General features: G+C 43.2%; 1 protein-coding gene across 4 annotated transcripts in view; it reads right to left on the reverse strand.

Annotated features, from left to right (window-relative positions):
* Positions 1–25,040, reverse strand: part of LOC143806402 (uncharacterized) — a 124,419-nt gene that overhangs the window by 66,788 nt on the left and 32,591 nt on the right. Inside the window, exon 6 of one of the 4 annotated variants that reach the window (XM_077286888.1) lies at positions 14,355–14,629. The exons of the other annotated variants lie outside the window; for them this stretch is intronic. Within the exon in view, the coding sequence (XP_077143003.1) occupies positions 14,583–14,629 (47 nt within the window). The 3' untranslated portion in view covers positions 14,355–14,582. Of the gene's footprint in view, positions 1–14,354; positions 14,630–25,040 lie in introns of those variants that run through there. 4 annotated transcript variants of the gene reach the window in all.

Here is a 25,040-nt window from a genome sequence, read left to right on the forward strand (position 1 = left end):
TTTTATTCTTTAAAGGACTGGTAGTTATCTTCTTTTTTTTTTTTTCCCTGAGGCCTTTTAAAAGTAATTTTATCTCCTGAACAACCCCTATACCTGCACTCAACATGGATAGAAAATTCTGTGTCTCCCTAAAAATCTTTTTGTTTGGGACAACTTTTTCACTTCATCTTCCTGAGCAGGCCTGTATAACGTAAGCATCTGGATTGTTTCTTGCGTCTCGTGACCTTGTTACTATGCACTTGTTATCTTTACTGTTCCTTCAGTAGTCACATAGCGTATCTCACCATGCGAGGTGTGAACACTGCGGCTCCATTACACGGTACTTATTGCCTGGCACATGAGATATTTACACCCACTCATGAGAAACTACCCATCTGAGTCCTGGTGTGAACAGGAAAATGCATATTCTTTGGAAGAGTGACTCAACGTGCCAGCAATATGCTCAGTGCTGGACGGGGCCCAACAGACAAGAACAAGGACACATCCACTTTTAATAGACCCTGGTGACAAGTGATTGCTCCAAAGTCTCTTCCCAATGGGGCCGTCTTCAATGGGGGCTCATTGTGCCTGCGTCAGGGCCCAATAGATGATCCTTTGAATTGCGAGTCCGTCTCTGCATATGATGATCTACCTGTGTTATAAGGCTACGAAGGTCTATATACCTCTCCTGGCACAAGACATGGCATGTGTTGGTCTTCCTGCAGCTCTGTATGTGTAGCTTTTCTACATCAGAATCGCTTCCGTGCAGATTTTGCAGCATTTTTCTTGGTGCAGATTTCACCCTTTCCGTTGCAAAAGGGAAAATCAGTTCTGATTATTACTGCACAAAGAATTGACATTTTGGTAATGTAAAAACAGCAATGAAAAAAACTATGCAGAATCCACACACACAAAAAATACAGAGTGTGGATGATATTGGTATAAAACCCATGCACTTTGGTGGTAAGGCTAGATTAACATGTCGCCTATTTGGTGCTGATTGTGTCAAGGTGGAATCCTAAGCATTATTGTATTGCACTAGTGGAGTGGATCAGCTTTAATTTTCTCTCATCCAAATGCTGCATTTTTGTGGTGCAGAAAAAGACAACTGTATTGATGGCCCCAGAATGAAAATGGACATCTCATTGGCCATCTTGTGCAGTCAATTCATTTTGGGGCTGATGTTGGAAGTTGGGGTTCTTAAAGGGGCTCTCTGCTCCGAACAATCCTTCCTAGTTCCTAATTACATGCTAATCTCATAGTGAACTGTTGCTGGGACCTCCAGTAATCAGCTGATCGTGAGATACGAGGTGTTCAGTTCTCCTGCAGCACCCCCAGAGGTGAAACGCAGCATTACACAGATTCCATTAACATCAATCAGCGTACAGTCATGGTGGGTCCTCCAGAAGGATAGTCACATCATTTGCAGCTGTTGTTCACTCTGGGTAAAAACAAAGCTCCTAAATTAGTGATCACCTCCACACACACACTTTTTTTTTTTGCAAGGTATTTGTAGATTAGTTCTTAAAATCAGACAATTCCTTTGGCCGGTTTCAAATGCGCAAAATTCACAGTAAGAGTACTGTTCGTCATCGGTGTATGAACTGACCACAGGTCTCCCGAACTCATGTCAGCCTCATACACCTGTGAAGTTATTGTGTTTAGGGCTGGAGACCCATGGCCGGTCTGGACACTGTGGCGCAAACTTGTACCGTGAATTTCGGGAATGATTTTTTTAAGCAATCATTTGGTAAATTCTTCAGGGTAGGTTTACAATGTAGTACAGTGTACTATCCAAGGTTTATTGTGCTGTTTTGTGCCCTCGATCGTGCAGGATTATGGAACGTGGAATTTCTCTTTCCTTCTTAGGAGAATCTGTAATTAATTAATCAAAATTTGCCAAAGAAAACAGTCAGATCAAAAATCACCTGTGTAGTGGTTACAGCCCTCAAACGGGCCGGTGCACAGCCTTGACCCAGTTTAACATATATTACTTATACTGTGGAATGAATCATTCTTCTTGATCTTAGATGTCGGTCTTAGAAGTGCGACTCAGGAATCGTAAAGAGACAGAGACAATAAGAATAAAATATGGCGCTGTATGGATTAAAAATGGATTAAAAAGTCAGACTTTCACAAATGCAAACTAACCAATGCCCTGGGGGGCTGAAAACTTATCAGGGGAGGTCAGTGGGGGTCTTAAGTTCTGAGTAGAATATTGTTACTCTCTATTTCCTCCCCCCAAAAAAGTGATGGGGTTCGTTATGGTGATTTTGATTGAAATGAATGAGGTGACAGTGGGCTTATACAATTTGATTGCCTTGACAAGGGTAGTTATTCCAGCAGTTGCATAACAATAGTCGAGATACCTGTTCAAATAGGCAAACTGCCCGAAATGGTCAGTGTCGTGGAGGTGGTGGTCGCCCTCCAATACTACATTTAGTAGGTAGCCACTACAGAGGTCGCACTGACGTGACAGTGGGCTTATACAATTTGATCGAAATGTTGGCTAACAACCTTGTGACCAGTTCTGTACATTTTTGCTTTGTCGCATTTAATTAATGTATAATATTTGGATTTGCGGTCCAGGTCCTTATTTTACAAATTATGGTGTAAAGGAAAAAATACCAAAATCTGTGTTTCGTATAATGATAATGGTCGTGGTGCTCATGCCACTGGTGTCCGTTACATCTGGTTGTCATTTCTCTACATCACCGATCCGGGATATTATCAGCTCTACACTTCTCATATTTGCCCAGCGCCACTTGTTATAGGTTTAGGCCTGAGCTATTTTTTCTTTTCCGCTCCTATATTAATAGTGACCTATTTTAGCGGACCTGATTCATTGTCAGCGATATGATCATCGTGAGCGAGGGTGACACCTTGACTCTGGATGGCAGCCGTTACCCAGTGTCTGTCGCCTGCTCATGTAGTCTGCGGCTATTGATGGTGAACCCTGGGGGTACGAGGTCCTGGCCAGGTGAGTACTATAATAACACGGACGAGCAATGTCACCTGGAGGCCACACGTGACTCTCTACCATGTCTGCAATGCTTTCTAATAACTGTGTCATGCCAGCGCTGGTTAATCGAAGAACGATGAACCCCTTTGTTTATTAGGGGCCATTTATTCTCTTATGGGGTGGTCAATGGGTACTTCAGGGATGTGGTGGTGGCAATATGCCCCCAAACAACCAGGTGAGGTCCTCCACCACTTGAAGGGGATACATACTTTTGTACAGAAGTGGGTGTAATCATGTCTGATGTGGCGGGCGGGGGGCTCCTTTATATCTGGCGTCATATGCATCACATTATGTATATTTTTTATACAGACCAATGAGTCTCATAGGGTAAGAAAACATTGGGAACGTGATGATACTGAGGTAAAATTGACAAGATGATTATCTTAAGCTGTTTTTTACTGAATCTCATTTAAGTAAATCACTTTGTAGACGCAGATATTTACATCTTACCTGAAATGCTCTTCCTGCTCCTACGAGAGGCAATGCTGGAGGAGTGGAGCCTAACACAAGGCATCGTACTACCCCATCCCCTACTCTGGGTCGGATATCCATTGTTCCCCCTTTATATTTCACTATTCAGTACCCCCGTGTGTTTTTGTGTTTTTTTTTTTCATATAGGGGTTGTTGGGGATTAGAAAACAGCACCACTGTAGGCTGTGCCTGTTATTGCAATTCAACCCTATTCATGTATTGGACTAATCCATAAACAGTATATTAGTAATTTAACCCCTTAATGACAGCCAATACGTCTTTTAACTGACCTGAGATATAATAGAATAGTGTCCCCATACAGGTGACAATCCAGCAGCTGTCAGCTGTCCACTATAGCTGACAACTTGCTGTATCAGCCACGATCAGTGTTTGCACCATCCAAATCTGTTTAACCCCTTAGATGCTGCTGTCAATAGTGACTACATCATTATAAATGGTTAAAAGAGTGTGAAGGCTTCCTCTTTATCCCAGCTGGTGCCCTCAGATCATGATTTTGTGGTCCTGATGTTTGCCATGGCAATTCACGTCCAAATAATGGCCTTAGAGTCTGGCTGCCGTAGTAATCTGTTCAGAAGTTGGAGACATTTAGGTGGTAAAAATACACATTTTCATTTCTGTCATGTCACTTTGCATTAATTCCTGTAAAGCACCTGAAGGGTTAACAAACTAACTGACAGCAGTTTTCAATATATCAGGGGGTGCTGTTTTTAAAATGGTATCACTTTGGGGGGTTTCCCAATATATGGGACCCATAAAGGCACTTCAAACATGGATAAGTCCTCAAAAAAAGAAATTTTGTAAATTTCCTTGAAAATATGAAAATCGATGCTACATTTTTAAACCTCATAAAATGCTAACAAAATAAAATAACATTTTACAAATGGTGCTGATATAAAGCCGACATGTGGGAAAAGTTATTTATTAATGGTTTGCTGTGGTATGACCATCTGGATTAAAGAGATAATCATTCAAATATAGAAAAGTGCAAATTTTTTAACATTTTTCTAACATTTTTGATACTTTTTATAAATAAACACAAAACATATTGACATATCATAAAGTATAATGCGTCATGAAAATATAGTCTCAAAATCACTGTGATTTGTTGAAGCGTTGCAGAGTTATCACCACATAAAGTGACACTGGTCAGATTTAAAAAATTTGGCTCCGTCATTAAGGGGTTAAAGGGTGGTCCTCATCCATTACACAGGTTGGCTTCAAAGAGGATGTCGTGCACTAGATGACTGGATCTACCTATGCATTGCATACCCAGATTACTGAATTCAGTGACTACATGCAATACCTCATTTCCCCTGTTGAGACGCTGCAGGGAAATTGATCACTCACTGTCAGATCCACCACTTCATAGCTGATTGCAGGATGACACCGCAAAGGGAAACCCTATGATCAGCTTGATTCTTTAAATGGGTTTTCTGAACATGTGATATTGATGACCTAACCCATATCTAATTGGTGGGGGTCTCACATATGGCACCCTCCTGGCGGTGGCCAGTTGAGCAGATTGAATGAAGTGGAAAAGCGCCTGATGTGTACTGCACATCAGATCCTATTCTGCCCGGTGTCAGACCTCTACCAATCTGATATTGATGATTTATCCAGAGGTCAGACGTCTTCAATATCATATGGCCGGACAACCCTTTTACTCGTAAGTACTATAGAGTTTATGTTAAGCCAAACTCACATGTCCATGTAGGTGTTATATCCCTTATTTTGTGGATAGAACGCGTATTCATTTCTATCTCTAGTCCTTGGCTGCCAAAAGGGAACCCTGCGAAATACCTCCTACCTGCACTTCTATTTTGTGGGCCGGACGCAACTTCATCATTGTGGCATGAAAACGCTTGGCCTATTAATCAAAGCAGGTGCCATTGATGCTGACAGGTGTTCCAGGCCCACATCAGACGGCCAAGGACTGCTGATGTAGCCGCTGGACCACGGCATCTTTAACGAGCATTGGTGGGGAGTTTTAATGCTTCTGCCATTCCAGCACCAGGTTCGATACCTCTCCAAGGCTTTCATCTTGCATCCATTCTTTGAATAGGTCTCGACACTGAAGATATCTCCCAGCCATAGCAGATGACTCCCCACATTATGCATCTATCAAGGGAGCTTAGTGGAGCCATTGGAGGTCATTGGCTTGGTTCTTCACCTTCCAAGAGACAATGACTTCTATGGAGGCATACCGGGCACCAGGAGGCCAGGTTCTTAGCGACTGGAGGTAGGTATCTCCCTGGAAGGTATATCCACAAAGAACCAAGCGGCCAGGCTCTCCACCCACCCAGTTAAACCCATCGGTCTGTTTCTCTGGGTGGGGGACTCTGTTGGTACCATAGTAGATCAAGGACCTGGCCTTCCCAGTCTACACCAGGAAGACTCTTGGAGTCGACTGTCTTTCGGGTGGCATCCCTTGTCCCCAAACAATTGAAAACTATCAAAAACTCTGTTACATTGTGAGTAATGCAAACTTTTGTTTTCCAGAGTGGGTCATACTGTAACTGCTAGAGATATATCCAACCCCAAAGCAAGGGAAAGGAGGACACATCAGGTCTCCTTTTGAGAGATGGAATCTGTCTAACCTGCACTGTATCCACCAGCCCTAATGGTGGAGGGAGCCTGCAAAATCTCTTACATTCTATCATGGGCTGCATCACAAAAAGGGAAGCACCAGGCCCACTTTGGTCATGTCTCCTCCACTATAAGGTCAGGGGAGGGTTGGGGCATGGTCTAAAATCAGAAGGGTGGGCAATTCGACTTTTGCTATGAGGCTCATCTCTGCTATAATGAGTCCCCAATAATTAAGAATTATACATTCTACATGAAAGAAAACTTGGCTCCCCTGCTGTGCCCACAACGCCTGCGTTCCCTTCCTCCAGTCTCGCCCCTCTGTGCATGCTCCCTCCGGATCTGACAAGATTAATCCACTTGCCCTGCAATGTTCTGCAAGCTTCTCCAGCAATAAAAGGAAGATAATTCAGTTCCAATGATATCATAATCATCAGCAACCAGGCCGGGTCAGAAATTATCCTGATAGATCCGAAGAGACAGACGATAAAATATGTCATCCACAAAAAGCCAATAATTTAATCCCCGGCTATTATTTCCAGCAGCTGATATCAGCGGCTTGTGCTTCTGCAAGAGAAAGAGGATGCGGCCGGATCCGGGGAATGTGGCTGATAGCCACGCTGGTAGAGATAGCGCAAGAAGTGGCAGCACACACAATGTACGATGTCTTTTCTTGTAAATATTTGGGATTTTACATAAATTTTCACTTGCCCAATGATACAAGTAAATTAAAGGGGCACTCCAGATACTGCAAGCTATCCTAATAGATTCACTGACGCCCCTCTAAATCCCAGAACAGGGGACGTGTGTCCACCCTTTGAATGGTGTCACGGTTATGACTATATGATGCAAAATCCCTGTGGACTATGGGCAAATCTGAACGGTTGGACCCCCACCAATCTGGTAGTTAGCACCTCTCAGAGGGATATGCCATAACCTGTCACTGGAGTGCCCCTTTAAATTAAATTCCTTGTCTAATGCGTTCTACATTTATTTCTCAACATTTTTTGGGATCTCTGCAAGCTCAACCTCGACTCCATTCATTGTCTATAGGACTAGAGAGTACAGTGCTCCACTATTTCCAGCAGTGGAATAATCAATGAAGGGACTGGAAGCAAAGCATGCGCGATCGCGGCTCCATTGCTAATGAATGTGCAGTTCCCCAATCTTGGGAATACGGGGGGTCTCAGCATTTGGATTCTTAGCGATCAGCAAGTTATCTCCTATTCTGCGGAGAGAAGAAAATTGATTTTTACTGATCTCAAGTTTTAAATCTGAGCAGAAGCCCTCGAGGTCTGATTGCATGAGAGAAAAAGGTTTTATTTTTTTTCCTAGAAACAGCGCCACTTTTCTCCATGGCCAATCTATGGTACTGCAGCTGGTATCCATTCATGGGGCTCATCTGCACTATTAGACACTGGCCATGGTCAAAACTAGCAAAGAAAACGTACACATTTTTCCTCAGTTTTATTTTTTTATTTTTTACTAACCCTTTGAAATAATCTGGTCTGATTCCATTTCTCAATATTTGAGTCTTTTACTTTGTAAAAATGTTGCAAAAACTCATCTACTAGACCTGCACAATGTGGCATCTGAAAATAAAGCTTCAGAGTCCTCAGAGTGTTTTTTTTATTATTATTAATGGAGACAGTGAAATATCAAAGAAATATCGGACCCTCTGGCACTTTTCTGTCTGAAGTGGGTCAGAAATTCAGTGATCTGTAAGGTTTGTTACATGTGAAGGTGGGAGGGGAGTTTAATATTGACGATATCATATACTCTTATTATTTATGTGACATGTCGTGCTTAGATCTAGATTATGTACTAATCCATCTGTCTCGTCCAGTTTAATGTAAAAACATAGGCTATGTTGCTGATTGGCCTCAGCAACTCAGGTCATGTTAAGTAGTGTTCTTCACATTTCTCAGAAGGAATTTTCTCATCCGCTTCCTCCTGCTACCTCCAGTGATTAGTTCTTGTAAACCTTAAGTTTATGCAGCAACGTGTGTAGCCGGGAGGCAGCTTGCTGCAACCTTACACTCTTGCTCCATTTCAGTAATTAAAGACTAAGAAATTCAGGATGTGAAAGACGCTGTGACATCTAGAGGGTCGAATAGGTGGCCGCAGAGGCCAAAGACTGGCCAACTGAGCATGATTCTGATAACTCAGGCGTATTAAACACGACCCGTCACTTGCGCCAAAAAAGAGAGTTAAATATCTTATGAAAATCCCTGAGCTCCCCTGATTCTGCTTCTCTTTTCTGTTTTCAGCTGCGTCGCTCCATTGTAGAGATATTTACATTTGTTTCTTCTGGAGCGGAGTATGTGAAATCTCTCCTTTGCAGTCCAACTTGATGTTTCTTCAGTCTTCTCTGGGAGTGTGCGCTTTCAAACCGCCCTCACAGATGCTGATCTAGAAGTCTATCAGTCTCAGACGCTGCCGAATTGTGATTGACAGTGCACGGACAGAGTTCACTCACTGAAGAATCGTTAAGTTGGACTGCAAAGCAGAGATTTCACATGTTGCGCTCTAAATGAAATAAATGTGAATATCTCTGCAATGGAACGACACAGCGGAAAACTGAAAAGAGCAGCAGAGTCAGAGAAACTTGATGATTTTAACAAGGTATTTAAACTAAGTAATAATTGCTGCTGCTTCTCTATAGTACTTTTATCAGTGCCAGTGAAATTTAAAATCATCTGTATTTAATCAAACACTTTCAGCAAAATTAGGAAAAAAATGTGAAGTGCTGTACATCATGACTACTTTTACAAAACCACTTTAGGAACAAAGTGCCAAATATGTAAACAATACACCCCTCCCTCCAAATACTTTAAGCCCTTCAGTCACTACTATGTACTATATTGGTTAAAACATAAAGGAGTCAGCAGCGCGGGCTCAACTTGTAGTGGACCCAATGACATTATTTTCTTTATTTACATGTATTTATTCGGTCCTAATCTCTGGACAATTTCTCAATGCATATTTACAGATTTTCATTATCCTGATACAATGTTCAATTCCTCTACAAAGTCATAAAAGCTAAATGATTAACTGGTTTCTGTCTACAGCCACCACTGGAGGGAGCTGACTAATAAATATATATATATGAGGCATCGATCGTGATTACTCGCTAATCCCGCCCCCTGCACAGTAGCTCTGCCCCCACACATCACCACACACAATCCGCACCACATCACCATACATAATCCCGCCCCAACACATCACCACACATAATCCCGCCCCCACCACATTACCACACATAATCCCGCCCCCCCACCACATTACCACACACAAACCCGCCCCCCACCCCATCACCACACATAATCCCGCCCCCTCACCACATCACCACACACAATCCCACCCCCACCACATTACCACAGATAATCCCGCCCCCCACCACATTACCACACATAACGCCCCCCACCACATTACAACACATAATCCCGCCCCCACCACATTACAACACATAATCCCGCCCCCACCACATTACCACACATAATCCCGCCCCCCACCACATTACCACACATAATCCCGCCCCCCACATTACCACACACAATCTCGCCCCCCACCACATTACCACACAATCCCGCCCCCCACCACATTACCACACATAATCCTGCCCTCCCACTACATTACCACGCATAATCCCGCCCCCACCACATTACCACACACAATCCCGCCCCCCACCACATTACCACACACAATCCCGCCCCCCACCACATTACCACACATAATCCCGCCCCCCACCACACATAATACAGGCCCCCCCACCACATTACCACGCATAATCCCTCCCCCCACCACATTACCATACATAATCCCGCCCCCAACACATCACCACACATAATCCCGCCCCCACCACATTACCACACAGAATCCCGCCCCCCCACCACATTACCACACACAAACCCGCCCATCACCACACACAATCCCGCCCCCTCACCACATCACCACACACAATCCCACCCCCACCACATTACCACAGATAATCCCGCCCCCCACCACATTACCACACATAACGCCCCCCACCACATTACAACACACAATCCCGCCCCCACCACATTACAACACATAATCCCGCCCCCACCACATTACCACACATAATCCCGCCCCCCACATTACCACACATAATCTCGCCCCCCATCACATTACCACACAATCCCGCCCCCCACCACATTACCACACATAATCCTGCCCTCCCACTACATTACCACGCATAATCCCGCCCCCCACCACATTACCACACACAATCCCGCCCCCCACCACATTACCACACACAATCCCGCCCCCCACCACATTACCACACACAATCCTGCCCCCCACCACACATAATACAGGCCCCCCCACCACATTACCACGCATAATCCCTCCCCCCACCACATTACCACACATAATCCCGCGCCCCCACCACATCACCACACATAATCCCGCCCCCCACCCCATTACCACACATAATCCCGCCACCCACCCCATTACCACACATAATCCCGCCCCCCCCACCACATCACCACACATAATCCCGCCCCCAACACATCAAGGTTTACAAGAACTAATCACTGGAGGTAGCAGGAGGAAGCGGATGAGAAAATTCCTTCTGAGAAATGTGAAGAACACTACTTAACATGACCTGAGTTGCCGAGGCCAATCAGCAACATAGCCTATGTTTTTACATTAAACTGGACGAGACAGATGGATTAGTACATAATCTAGATCTAAGCACGACATGTCACATAAATAATAAGAGTATATGATATCGTCAATATTAAACTCCCCTCCCACCTTCACATGTAACAAACCTTACAGATCACTGAATTTCTGACCCACTTCAGACAGAAAAGTGCCAGAGGGTCCGATATTTCTTTGATATTTCACTGTCTCCATTAATAATAAAAAAAAAACACTCTGAGGACTCTGAAGCTTTATTTTCAGATGCCACATTGTGCAGGTCTAGTAGATGAGTTTTTGCAACATTTTTACAAAGTAAAAGACTCAAATATTGAGAAATGGAATCAGACCAGATTATTTCAAAGGGTTAGTAAAAAATAAAAAAATAAAACTGAGGAAAAATGTGTACGTTTTCTTTGCTAGTTTTGACCATGGCCAGTGTCTAATAGTGCAGATGAGCCCCATGAATGGATACCAGCTGCAGTACCATAGATTGGCCATGGAGAAAAGTGGCGCTGTTTCTAGGAAAAAAAATAAAACCTTTTTCTCTCATGCAATCAGACCTCGAGGGCTTCTGCTCAGATTTAAAACTTGAGATCAGTAAAAATCAATTTTCTTCTCTCCGCAGAATAGGAGATAACTTGCTGATCGCTAAGAATCCAAATGCTGAGACCCCCCGTGATCCCAAGATTGGGGAACTGCACATTCATTACCACACAATCCGTACCACATCACCATACATAATCCCGCCCCCCAACACATCACCACACATAATCCCGCCCCCACCACATCACCACACATAATCCCGCCCCCCCACCACATTACCACACACAAACCCGCCCCCCACCCCATCACCACACACAATCCCGCCCCCTCACCACATCACCACACACAATCCCACCCCCACCACATTACCACAGATAATCCCGCCCCCCACCACATTACAACACATAACGCCCCCACCACATTACAACACATAATCCCGCCCCCACCACATTACAACACATAATCCCGCCCCCACCACATTACAACACATAATCCCGCCCCCACCACATTACCACACATAATCCCGCCCCCCACCACATTACCACACACAATCACACCCCCCACCACAAAACCACACAATCCCGCCCCCTCACCACATCACCACACACAATCCCACCCCCACCACATTACCACAGATAATCCCGCCCCCCACCACATTACCACACATAACGCCCCCCACCACATTACAACACATAATCCCGCCCCCACCACATTACCACACATAATCCCGCCCCCCACCACATTACCACACATAATCCCGCCCCCCACATTACCACACATAATCCCGCCCCCCACCACATTACCACACATAATCCCGCCCTCCCACTACATTACCACACACAATCCCGCCCCCCACCACATTACCACACACAATCCCGCCCCCCACCACATTACCACACATAATCCCGCCCCCCACCACACATAATACAGGCCCCCCCACCACATTACCACGCATAATCCCTCCCCCCACCACATTACCACACATAATCCCACGCCCCCACCACATCACCACACATAATCCCGCCCCCCACCCCATTACCACACATAATCCCGCCCCCCACCCCATTACCACACATAATCCCGCCCCCCCACCACATCACCACACATAATCCCGCCCCCAACACATCACCACACTATTGTTATTCATCAGTTTTTGTGTTTTTATTGTCTGGTGTGTTTTGTATCCCTGTGGTATGGATTGGGAGAGTAGGGAGGCCGCTTGGCGGACCCAGTCATCCAATCTATTTTCCAATACTGATCCTGTTACTAATGATTCTGGTTTCACCAAACTTTCGTTAGATATTATTTCCGCCCACAAATCGGCTGCTAGATTGTGGTGGAATATCAGATCTTTGGAAGAATATCTTAGTGTAGGCATTGTACCTAGAGGCCTGCGAGTGCAGATTTTTCCCGCATGGGAACCATCATTGCCATTCCAACAGACATGGGAAAAGGGACTTTTACAATGCTCCAAGATTATCATAAATATGTTGTTAGAGCATGATAGACAACTCTTCAATTCTGTTAAAACCAACATAAAGGAATTGGAAAGTAGATTGGCGTCTTTTGATGAGGTTTCATTGGTAATACCCTTCAAATCCAAGCTTAAAGAGACACTTGATAAATTTGAAAAAGAAGTTACAGATCGCAAACAAAAAAAGTTCATAAGGGATCGCTCTGACTTTGATAATCAGAGGGCATTTCGCTGGAGACATTTGGGCAATTCACGCCCGAATCTGCAATCTTCTAACCGCCAGGCCCCTGCCTCCTCTGGGATTACACTTGATGCGACTAGTTCAAGTGATTTTTTATCATCGGGAGGCAGCGATCTCGACGTCAGACTAGACGTGGACGCAAACGTAAGGAGACTCAGAAAACGTCCAACCAATCGGCAGGGCCCTGTGTCGCCATATCGACGCAATTACAGGAACAGACGTCGTTGACTTTGTCCCCTCGACCTCATTCGGATATGGGATCCACACAGGTACCTTCATCTAATTTACAAATAATTAACTTATCTGACTATGTTCTTTCACCAGCGGAATATTCAGTGCTGCAGAGAGGGTTGTCCTTTTCTCCCTCTCGGACTACAGACAAATTCGATCTTATCAAGGATCTCTACTTGTTTTGTAGAAAATTAGTGCTGCAGGTGATTCATCAACGACCAGAGGTTATCCAAAATTCATCGATTGTGGATCAGCAAGTGCTTCAAGATCTCCTTGATCTGCTGGAAGATAACACTACGCCAGCAGGTAGGAAACCTTTTCCATTTAGGAATAAGTCCTCTACCGCGCCATCCTTTTCACAGGTCCCTGCGGTTAAATTCTTTTTTGAGGCTACCAAAAGGGATATTCTGCAATTACCTGTGTCCATTGGGAATACCCATAATCTTTCCTTACAGGAAAGAAATGCTCTGGATTCCTTGAAAAACAATCATTCCTTTATCATCAGGGAGGCTGATAAAGGTGGGAATGTGGTGCTTTGGCCCACCCACCTTTATCTGGAAGAGGCAAAAAGGCAGCTCAGTAATCTTAATTTTTATGTTAGATTGCCTTCGGATCCGACGGAAATTTTTGTGCAGAGATTACAAAAACTAATCAATCAGGCTACAGCCATGGGTACCATTTCTCCGAGTGAAAAAAAGTTCATGTGGGTTGAGCATCCCATCATCCCTACATTCTACCTTTTGCCAAAGGTACACAAGAATGCCTGTAAACCACCTGGCAGGCCGATTGTGTCAAGTATTGGCAGTATTTGTGAAAGGGTTTGTACCTATATTGATTTTTTCATACAACCTATAGCGTCTTCTTTGCCATCGTTTATTAAAGACACGGCTGATTTTATTCGTGTCTGTCGTGACATTACCCTTACGGGACAGGATTTATTAATAACATGCGATGTTGAATCGCTATATTCTAATATTAACCATGCCCATGGCATTAAAGCCTTTTCCTTTTTTCTAGATCGGCTCAGTGGTACAAATCGACTTCATGACTTTCATTGTGGATTTATTGAATTTTGTTCTGCGCCATAACTATTTTTTATTTGACAGAACATATTACAAACAGGTATCAGGCGTGGCCATGGGCGCACAGTGTGCGCCGGCCTTTGCCAATATTTTTCTTGGATGGTGGGAGGAAACGATTGTCTTTTGCTCCCAGATGTTTCATGATCATGTCAAACATTGGCATCGTTTCATAGACGATGTCTTTTTCATATGGACGGGCACTGAAAATTCTTGCCAACAATTTCTCAGGGAGCTGAATGATAATGCATTGAACATCTTTCTTACTCACTCTTGTTCCCCTGATTCAGCAGTGTTCCTTGATCTTCGGATTTCTGTGGAGGGAAACAGATTGGTGACAGACTTGTTTCGCAAGCCCACGGCTACCAACAGCCTACTTCAATATCAGAGCTTCCACCCTCAGCATACCCGGATGGGTATCCCAACGGGACAGTTTCTTCGTGTCCGCCGGAATTGTACTTCTGATGAAAGCTTTAGGCAACAATCCAGGGATCTAACTCTGAGCTTTCAACAATGAGGATATCCCCGGAGGGTGATCTCCAAAGCTTTCCAGCGGGCCCGATCATCGGACCAGGCCTCTCTGTTGGTACCACGTCCCCGATTGCAAGACTCCTCAGTCAGATTCGTCACGGAGTATAGCACAAACTGGAATCAGGTGAGACACATTTTGACAAAAAATTGGGATATTTTGACCTCAGATCCCCAAACTGTTGCCTGCGTTAGTTCCAGACCCTTGATGACTGCTAGGAGAGCCTCCAACCTACGGGACATACTCACCAGAAGTCACTTTTCACGACCCGTTGTGGGTTTAAATCGGGGTATTCGACTGAGAGGCTCTTTCCCCTGTGGAGACTGCACTTTCTGCCCTTATATGCCACCTACGAGGGACCTCTTTCGTAATCCCTCAGACAATTCTGATCATAGACTTTGTCAATACATAAATTGTAAGACCAGTTTTGTTATTTATGCCATTATTTGCCCATGTCACAAGGTATACATTGGTCAGACGTCGCAGGAATTGAGAAAACGAGCTCAAAAACATCTTTCTACAATTCATTTAGCTCATGCTGACCTTATGAAGGGTAAGGTTTTAACCCCGATTGCAGCTCACTACCTTAGAGTACATGGAGGCAAATCTATTAACACGCAATTTTTTGGTCTACAGAGGATTCTGTTCAATGAGAGAGGTGGCAATCGGCACAGATGGTTGCTGCAACATGAGGCTCGCTGGATTTTTCGCCTGAAGTCTATTTCACCATTTGGTCTAAATGAAGAACTCCTCTACACGGGCTTTGTGGGATAACCGGATTTGGTGGAGCTATCATTCTGGCACTCGACATGTAGCCTCTGTCTCCCTTCAAGTCAGCGTCCAATATTCCTTGGATGGATTTTATTGTTGTTTTCCTTCTTTTGACATTAATAATAATATTTTTTGGCACTGATACCCCTTCATTTCTGAGGATAGAACTTTTTTTGCCAAGAATAATTGATTATGGCTTTTTGTAATGGGTATTTCGGAACTTTTTTGGGGTACCTGTGTGTTTCTCTATCAAAGACTCTATGGAACACAGCGGATGACGCTTGGTTACATGCTGAAACTATTCTTGATGAACTTTGGACTTTAAATATACATATACACTTTTTTTGTTGGATGGACCTTATATACATGTGTGTATATTTCTCCATATGTATTCATGTATATTTCATTACTTTTCTATTCAAATGTTTGTATATTTCATTATATTTCGTTATAAATTGTGATTATTATTTTTTTCACATTTTTTTCATATTTATATTGTATAGTATTTGTGTACATTAGTGGACTATAGAACTGTACTGTATGCTAATATTGCTGTCTTTTTACAAGTGTGCTGTCCTTATTATTTTTCATTACAATTGTTCCTGGTCCTTCAGCCCTTTATATTGTATATTCCAGTATTTTGATACCTCTACTCTATCCGGCTTTTGCTGATACCTCACATATACATTCTGTTTCTCTTCCTTTGTGCGGCCGCACAATGTACTTATAATCTTCTTCATCTTACGTTTGCGCAGTCACCTTCTCATGCAGGCATATTCGCTGGCTCCTCTGGTCCAGGCGGCTATGTTCTGTTCTATTCTGCCGTCAGGTTACATCTGACCATGCGCACTGCACTTTGTCTCTATCAGGTTACTGCGCTTGCGTTCCTTTCTCCCTTCACTTCCGGTCATCCGCCTGGATCGCCACACACCGGTACTGTATTGGATCATCATTACCGCTATATTTAGCGGTTACATTCATCAGGAGAGTCACTTTCCCTGACGAAGCCGCCTAGTGCGGCGATACGCGTGGGATTCTCCCACACCTTCTTCCTGACTGCCCACAGAGCTATCAGCATTGGGGGTTTTCTCTATGGCAGCCGCCACACATGGTATTTTTTCGGCTCCTCCTTCGTTGTGAGCCGGTTGTGGCTCTTGCATTGTGTCTTTTGCTGTAGGATTTCTCAGCCACACCTGCTATATACCTGTCCTCACTATTGGGGTTGTTGTACACATCCATAGTGGCTTGCCTTTACATGGCCCACTGCTGACATAGCCTACGCACCTTCTGTTCCCCATTTGCTCTCCTAGTGACACGTGGTTCACTTCAGTCACAGGAGCCTATTATTATAGTGACTAGCCTATATCTTTTTTGGGGGGCTCTTTGGTTTATGGTGTGTTAAGCTTTTGGGGACGCCCATTGGCTTTCGATATCTGTGGTGCTATATTCATTCAAGTTATATATACGTAGCCTCCATATATTTATATTACTATATCTACATTTATTTAGGCTATGGCTTACTTGTTATATATTCAGTAGAATGGTGTGTGTTTTTTGTTTGATCCTTATGGGATGTTTTTAAATATTTTTACCATTTATGTGTCTTCTGTTTCATAATAAAGTTGTGATTTATTTGATATACAGGTGTGCACACATTTATGCAGTGTCTTTCCTTTTTTTGTCCACTATTGTTATTAACTTCATTTTACCACCTGCGTAAGCACTACTGAATGTTGTCATTATTTACTTTAGTTTAATCACCAGCAGCTTTAATTAGATAGCAAGGAGCATGCCGAGCGTTAGCTGGCTGGAAACATCTAGTATATATATGTGCGTATATATAATAAATACAAATATATATATATATATATACTAGCTGTACTACCCGGCTTCGCCCGGGTTAATGACTGCTGTTAGCAAAATAGAATGTGTTAACAAAAATTTATTCTGCACACAAAAACCACAAAACAAATAGATAGAAATGTAATTATTAAAAGGCAAAAACTAAGCAAATAGAAGCATTTCACAACATATATTAGCTTTGTTATACTGAGAATGTCTTTGTTGCCTATATTAACCAATCAGAGCTCAGGTTAATTAACTGTAGCAAAATAGAAGCTGAGCTGTGATTGGTTGCTATTGGCAGCCTGATAAATCCCCAGCCAACAGGAAGCCCTCCCCCCTGGCAGTATATATTAGCTCACACATACACATAATAGACAGGTCATGTGACTGACAGCTGCCGTATTTCCTATATGGTACATTTGTTGCTCTTGTAGTTTGCTTATTAATCAGATTTTTATTTTTGAAGGACAATACCAGACTTGTGTGTGTTTTAGGGCGAGTTTTATGTGTCAAGTTGTGTGTGTTGAGTTGCGTGTGGCGACATGCATGTAGCGACTTTTGTGAGATGAGTTTTGTGTGGCGACATGCGTGTAGCAACATTTTGTGTGTTGAGTTGCATGTGACAGGTTAGTGTAGCAAGTTGTGTGCAGCAAGATTTGTGCATGGCGAGTTTTGCGCGTGGCGAGTTTTATGTGTGGTGCATTTTGAGTATGTGCAAGTTTTGTGTGAGGCAACTTTTGCATGTGGTGCAACTTTTGTACATGTGGCAATTTTTCTGTGTGTGCAAGTTTTGCATGAGGTGAGTTTTCCATGAGGTGAGTTTTGCACGTGTGGCGAGTTTTGCGTGAGCCTAGTTTTGCATATGGCGAGTTTTGCATGTAGCGAGTTTTGAGTGGTGACTTTTGTGTTTCGACTTTTATGTGGCGAGGTTGGTGTGTGTGTGTGGTGAAATGTGTGCTGAGGGTGGTATATGTGTTCAAGCACGTGGTAGTGTGTGGCGCATTTTGTGTTTGTGTTCATATCCCCGTGTGTGGTGAGTATCCCATGTCGGGGCCCCACCTTAGCAACTGTACGGTATATACTCTTTGTCGCCATCGCTCTCATTCTTTAAGTCCTCATTGTTCACATCTGGCAGCTGTCAATTTTCCTCCAACACTTTTCCCTTCACTTTTTCCCCATTATGTAGATAGGAGCAAAATTGTTTGGTGAATTGGAACGCGCGGGGTTAAAATTTCACCTCACAACATAGCCTATGACGCTCTCGGGGTCCAGACGTGTGACTGTGCAAAATTTTGTGGCTGTAGCTGCGACGGTACAGATGCCAATCCCGGACATACACACATACATACATACACACATTCAGCTTTATATATTAGATATACCTGTATGTAATCTCCTGTATATAGTATATACCTGTGTGTCATCTCACCTATATATAGTATATATCTGTGTGTCATCTCCTGTATATAGTATATACCTGTATGTCATCTCCTCCTATACATAGCATATACCTGTGTCATCTCCTCCTGTATATACTATATACCTGTAGGTAATCTGCTCCTGTATATAGTATATACCTGTGTGTCATCTCCTCCTGTATATAGTATATACCTGTATGTCATCTCCTCCTGTATGTAGTATGTACCTGTATGTCATCTCCTCCTCTATATAGTATATACCTGTGTGTCATCTCTCCTGTATATAGTATATATCTGTGTGTCATCTCCTCCTGTATATAGTATATACCTGTGTGTCATCTCCCCTGTAAATAGTATATACCTGTGTGTCATCTCCTGTATATAGTATATAGCTGTATGCCATCTCCTCCTGTATTAGCCCTCGTTCACACGTTATTTGGTCAGTATTTTTACCTCAGTATTTGTAAGCTAAAATGGCAGCCTGATAAATCCCCAGCCAACAGTAAGCCCACCCCCTGGCAGTATATATTAGCTCACACATACACATAATAGACTGGTCATGTGACTGACAGCTGCCGGATTCCTATATGGTACATTTGTTGCTCTTGTAGTTTGTCTGCTTATTAATCAGATTTTTATTTTTGAAGGATACCAGACTTGTGTGTGTTTTAGGGCGAGTTTCGTGTGTCAAGTTGTGTGTGTTGAGTTGCGTGTGGCGACATGCATGTAGGGACTTTTGTGAGATGAGTTTTGTGTGGCGACATGCGTGTAGCAACTTTTTGTGTGTCGAGTTGCATGTGACAGGTTAGTGTAGCAAGTTGTGTGCAGCAAGTTTTGCGCATGGCGAGTTTTGCGCGTGGCGAGTTTTATGTGTGGTGCCTTTTGAGTATGTGCAAGTTTTGTGTGAGGCAACTTTTGCATGTGTTGCAACTTTTGTGCATGTGGCAATTTTTCTGCGTGTGGCAATTTTTCTGCGTGTGCAAGTTTTGCGTGTGGCGAGTTTTGCACGTGTGGCGAGTTTTGCATGTGGAGAGTTTTGCGCGTGGCGAGTTTTGAGCGGCGACTTTTGTGTTTCTACTTTTATGTGGCGAGGTTGGTGTATGTGTGGTGAAATGTGCACTGAGGGTGGTATATGTGTTCGAGCACGTGGTAGTGTGTGGCGCATTTTGTGTGTGTGTTCATATCCCCGTGGTGGTGTGATTATCCCATGTTGGGGCCCCACCTTAGCAACTGTACAGTATATACTCTTTGGTGCCATCGCTGTCAATCTTTAAGTCCCCCTTGTTCACATCTGGCAGCTGTTAATTTGCCTCCAACACTTTTCCTTTCATTTTTTCCCCATTATGTAGATAGGGGCAAAATTGTTTGGTGACTTGGAAAGCGCGGGGTTAAAATTTCACCTCACAATATAGCTTTGACGCTCTCAGGGTCCAGACGTGTGACTGTGCAAAATTTTGTGCCTGTAGCTGCGACGCCTCCAACACTTTTCCTTTCACTTTTTCCCCATTATGTAGATAGGGGCAAAATTGTTTGGTGAATTGGAAAGCGCGGGGTTAAAATTTCACCTCACAACATAGCCTATGACGCTCTCGGGGTCCAGACGTGTGACTGTGCAAAATTTTGTGGCTGTAGCTGCTACGGTTCAGATGCCAATCCCGGACATACATACATACATACATACATACATACACACACACACACATTCAGCTTTATATATTAGATATATATATATATATATATATATATATATCTAATATATAAAGCTGAATGTGTGTGTGTGTGTATGTATGTATGTATGTATGTATGTCCGGGATTGGCATCTGAACCGTAGCAGCTACAGCCACAAAATTTTGCACAGTCACACGTCTGGACCCCGAGAGCGTCATAGGCTATGTTGTGAGGTGAAATTTTAACCCCGCGCTTTCCAATTCACCAAACAATTTTGCCCCTATCTACATAATGGGGAAAAAGTGAAAGGAAAAGTGTTGGAGGCGTCGCAGCTACAGGCACAAAATTTTGCACAGTCACACGTCTGGACCCTGAGAGCGTCAAAGCTATATTGTGAGGTGAAATTTTAACCCCGCGCTTTCCAAGTCACCAAACAATTTTGCCCCTATCTACATAATGGGGAAAAAATGAAAGGAAAAGTGTTGGAGGCAAATTAACAGCTGCCAGATGTGAACAAGGGGGACTTAAAGAATGACAGCGATGGCACCAAAGAGTATATACTGTACAGTTGCTAAGGTGGGGCCCCAACATGGGATAATCACACCACCACGGGGATATGAACACACACACAAAATGCGCCACACACTACCACGTGCTCGAACACATATACCACCCTCAGTGCACATTTCACCACACATACACCAACCTCGCCACATAAAAGTAGAAACACAAAAGTCGCCGCTCAAAACTCGCCACGCGCAAAACTCTCCACATGCAAAACTCGCCACACGTGCAAAACTCGCCACACGCAAAACTTGCACACGCAGAAAAATTGCCACACGCAGAAAAATTGCCACATGCACAAAAGTTGCAACACATGCAAAAGTTGCCTCACACAAAACTTGCACATACTCAAAAGGCACCACACATAAAACTCGCCACGCGCAAAACTCGCCATGCGCAAAACTTGCTGCACACAACTTGCTACACTAACCTGTCACATGCAACTCGACACACAAAAAGTTGCTACACGCATGTCGCCACACAAAACTCATCTCACAAAAGTCCCTACATGCATGTCGCCACACGCAACTCAACACACACAACTTGACACACGAAACTCGCCCTAAAACACACACAAGTCTGGTATCCTTCAAAAATAAAAATCTGATTAATAAGCAGACAAACTACAAGAGCAACAAATGTACCATATAGGAATCCGGCAGCTGTCAGTCACATGACCAGTCTATTATGTGTATGTGTGAGCTAATATATACTGCCAGGGGGTGGGCTTACTGTTGGCTGGGGATTTATCAGGCTGCCATTTTAGCTTACAAATACTGAGGTAAAAATACTGACCAAATAACGTGTGAACGAGGGCTAATACAGGAGGAGATGACATACAGCTATATACTATATACAGGAGATGACACACAGGTATATACTATTTACAGGGGAGATGACACACAGGTATATACTATATACAGGAGGAGATGACACACAGATATATACTATATACAGGAGAGATGACACACAGGTATATACTATATAGAGGAGGAGATGACATACAGGTACATACTACATACAGGAGGAGATGACATACAGGTATATACTATATACAGGAGGAGATGACACACAGGTATATACTATATACAGGAGCAGATTACCTACAGGTATATAGTATATACAGGAGGAGATGACACAGGTATATGCTATGTATAGGAGGAGATGACATACAGGTATATACTATATACAGGAGATGACACACAGATATATACTATATATAGGTGAGATGACACACAGGTATATACTATATACAGGAGATTACATACAGGTATATCTAATATATAAAGCTGAATGTGTGTATGTATGTATGTGTGTATGTCCGGGATTGGCATCTGTACCGTCGCAGCTACAGCCACAAAATTTTGCACAGTCACACGTCTGGACCCCGAGAGCGTCATAGGCTATGTTGTGAGGTGAAATTTTAACCCCGCGCGTTCCAATTCACCAAACAATTTTGCTCCTATCTACATAATGGGGAAAAAGTGAAGGGAAAAGTGTTGGAGGAAAATTGACAGCTGCCAGATGTGAACAATGAGGACTTAAAGAATGAGAGCGATGGCGACAAAGAGTATATACCGTACAGTTGCTAAGGTGGGGCCCCGACATGGGATACTCACCACACACGGGGATATGAACACAAACACAAAATGCGCCACACACTACCACGTGCTTGAACACATATACCACCCTCAGCACACATTTCACCACACACACACACCAACCTCGCCACATAAAAGTCGAAACACAAAAGTCACCACTCAAAACTCGCTACATGCAAAACTCGCCATATGCAAAACTAGGCTCACGCAAAACTCGCCACACGTGCAAAACTCACCTCATGGAAAACTCACCTCATGCAAAACTTGCACACACAGAAAAATTGCCACATGTACAAAAGTTGCACCACATGCAAAAGTTGCCTCACACAAAACTTGCACATACTCAAAATGCACCACACATAAAACTCGCCACGCGCAAAACTCGCCATGCACAAATCTTGCTGCACACAACTTGCTACACTAACCTGTCACATGCAACTCAACACACAAAATGTTGCTACACGCATGTCGCCACACAAAACTCATCTCACAAAAGTCGCTACATGCATGTCGCCACACGCAACTCAACACACACAACTTGACACATAAAACTCGCCCTAAAACACACACAAGTCTGGTATTGTCCTTCAAAAATAAAAATCTGATTAATAAGCAAACTACAAGAGCAACAAATGTACCATATAGGAAATACGGCAGCTGTCAGTCACATGACCTGTCTATTATGTGTATGTGTGAGCTAATATATACTGCCAGGGGGGAGGGCTTCCTGTTGGCTGGGGATTTATCAGGCTGCCAATAGCAACCAATCACAGCTCAGCTTCTATTTTGCTACAGTTAATTAACCTGAGCTCTGATTGGTTAATATAGGCAACAAAGACATTCTCAGTATAACAAAGCTAATATATGTTGTGAAATGCTTCTATTTGCTTAGTTTTTGCCTTTTAATAATTACATTTCTATCTATTTGTTTTGTGGTTTTTGTGTGCAGAATAAATTTTTGTTAACACATTCTATTTTGCTAACAGCAGTCATTAACCCGGGCGAAGCCGGGTAGTACAGCTAGTATATATATATATATAATATATATTCCCAAGCTCCCCCTAGTGGCAACTGAGGAATTACACCATTACATTTTTATATCAATGCAAGGAACTTGGATGTCTGTGCTAAGAAAAAAAATGAATCTAATCACCTGCAAGTTTTTTGTTGTTTTTTTTACTATGTTTTTTAAATGTCTTGGGATACTTGACATATAAAGATTAGAAAATAAGGTGCACAGGTATCTAAGAACCATCCTGCTATGCAAATCCTAACACCACCAAATTCATGATTTGTCTACTGGAGCCCTGAGCATAAGAGGAAGAGGGATAAAGGGAAGTCTCCCTCCTTATCCGATTCAATTGAGTCCATTACTATTTGTGCTTCCAGGTACAAAAAAACTGAATTGCAGTCGAAGGGAAAAGAGCCGTAACATGATGTCCTTACAAACTCTCAGCACAAATGTATAAATGGGCCAATTGTAGCCCGTTCATTGAGTCCTTCCAGGGCTCTGACTGTGTTATAGTGGCGATATATTTGCTGGGAAAAAAAAATTATTCCCTAACATATGATTACTTTCTTTGTATCACAGCAGCTGATTGATAGGTCATATCACTAGGTACTCGCTGGTAATTTTCAGAGACCTTGTAGCTGCACGTATCTGTAACTGGTGGAGAGGTTTTCAATTTAGTTGGTTGATCTAGAGCTCCCAGGTGGTTGTGCTGACATCAGAGAGACAATAGGGAAACAACGGACAGATAAACATCCTTAGGCCGGGGACACACACAACGTATAAAAAAACGGTCCGTTTTTCACGCACGAGAATCGCACAAATGTTTCCAAAACAGTGATCCGTGTGCAGTGCGAGGATGCGATTTCCTCGCATCAAATGATCCCTTTGACATCCGTGTGACATCCGTATGGCATCCGTATGCCGAGATTTTCTCGCAGGCTTGCAAAACCGACATCTAATGGATTTATGTGCTCAAATGTTCGTTAAAACATATATACAGTATACATATATATATATATATATATATATATGTCATTGAGACATATATATATATATATATATTCTGTATTTATATTTAATTCAGCACGAGATATGTTAAAAGCCGCTAATTCAATTGCCGGCTTTTCATTTCTCCTTCCCAAACCCGACAGGATATGAGACATGGTTTACATACAGTAAACCATCTCATATCCCCCTTTTTTTTTGCATATTCCACACTACTAACGTTAGTAGTGTGTATGTGCAAAATGTGGGCGCTGTAGCGTGTTAAATAAAGGGTTAAATCGCGGAAAAAATTGGCGTGGGCTCCCGCGCAAT

This window comes from Ranitomeya variabilis, chromosome 2, assembly GCF_051348905.1.
Source record: "Ranitomeya variabilis isolate aRanVar5 chromosome 2, aRanVar5.hap1, whole genome shotgun sequence".
Taxonomy (NCBI): Eukaryota; Metazoa; Chordata; class Amphibia; order Anura; family Dendrobatidae; genus Ranitomeya; species Ranitomeya variabilis.